This window comes from Gavialis gangeticus, unplaced genomic scaffold (genome assembly GCF_001723915.1).
Source record: "Gavialis gangeticus isolate Ggan-Ray unplaced genomic scaffold, GavGan_comp1, whole genome shotgun sequence".
In the NCBI taxonomy this organism is placed as follows: domain Eukaryota; kingdom Metazoa; phylum Chordata; order Crocodylia; family Gavialidae; genus Gavialis; species Gavialis gangeticus.
In genome coordinates this window covers 113,128,480-113,129,034 of record NW_017729022.1, presented here as the reverse complement: position 1 = coordinate 113,129,034, position 555 = coordinate 113,128,480, and the positions used below count along the sequence as shown (strand labels likewise).

The 555-nt window shown below is 68.1% G+C and overlaps 1 protein-coding gene across 1 annotated transcript in view; it reads right to left on the bottom strand.

Annotated features, from left to right (window-relative positions):
• The window catches only part of NOBOX (NOBOX oogenesis homeobox), a 52,326-nt gene extending 51,867 nt beyond the window's left edge, over nt 1-459 (bottom strand). Inside the window, exon 1 of the mRNA XM_019515854.1 lies at nt 426-459. Within this exon, the coding sequence (XP_019371399.1) occupies nt 426-459 (34 nt within the window). The remainder of the gene's footprint in view (nt 1-425) is intronic.
• Between the last annotated feature and the right edge of the window lie 96 nt (nt 460-555).

The window sequence follows — 555 nt, the reverse complement described above, 5'->3', positions numbered from 1 at the left end:
ACCTATGCAGGTACCATCCCATGCCTGCAGAGGGGTCTTCCCCAGTGCCACTAGGAAGCCACTGTACCGATCATGGTATCTTCCCCTGCCAGGCAAGCATAGGACTACACTTCACCTGAGCCTTCAAGAGACACCCACGAGCCACAGCAGCATGTTTTTGTACCTTACAGTCCCAAGGTGATGGCAAGTCCTGGTCTCCAGGGGCCTGCCAGCCACCGCCTTCTGTATCCCCGCGGGACCACCAGTGCCTGTGGCAATGCTTGGGGGGAGGGGCACGACAGGGAGTGGTGCCCACATCAACCCAGCTGTCCTGGAGCGCCCTGGGCCTGCCCTGCTCCATAAGCAGCCCCCCACCGGCCGCAGCCAGGGCACCGGGGAGCCCCAGCGCCGTGCCCGGGATACCCCCGCTGCAGCGCGCCGCTTACCCGGGCCCGGGGGCTGCTTCGGCCGCCCAGCCATGCTCCCGGGGCTGCCCCGCCGCGGCTTCCCGCCCGCCCCGGCTGCAGCGCCGCAGCTCATCAAGGCCACCTGAGGCTGGGGGACGGCGCTGCACGC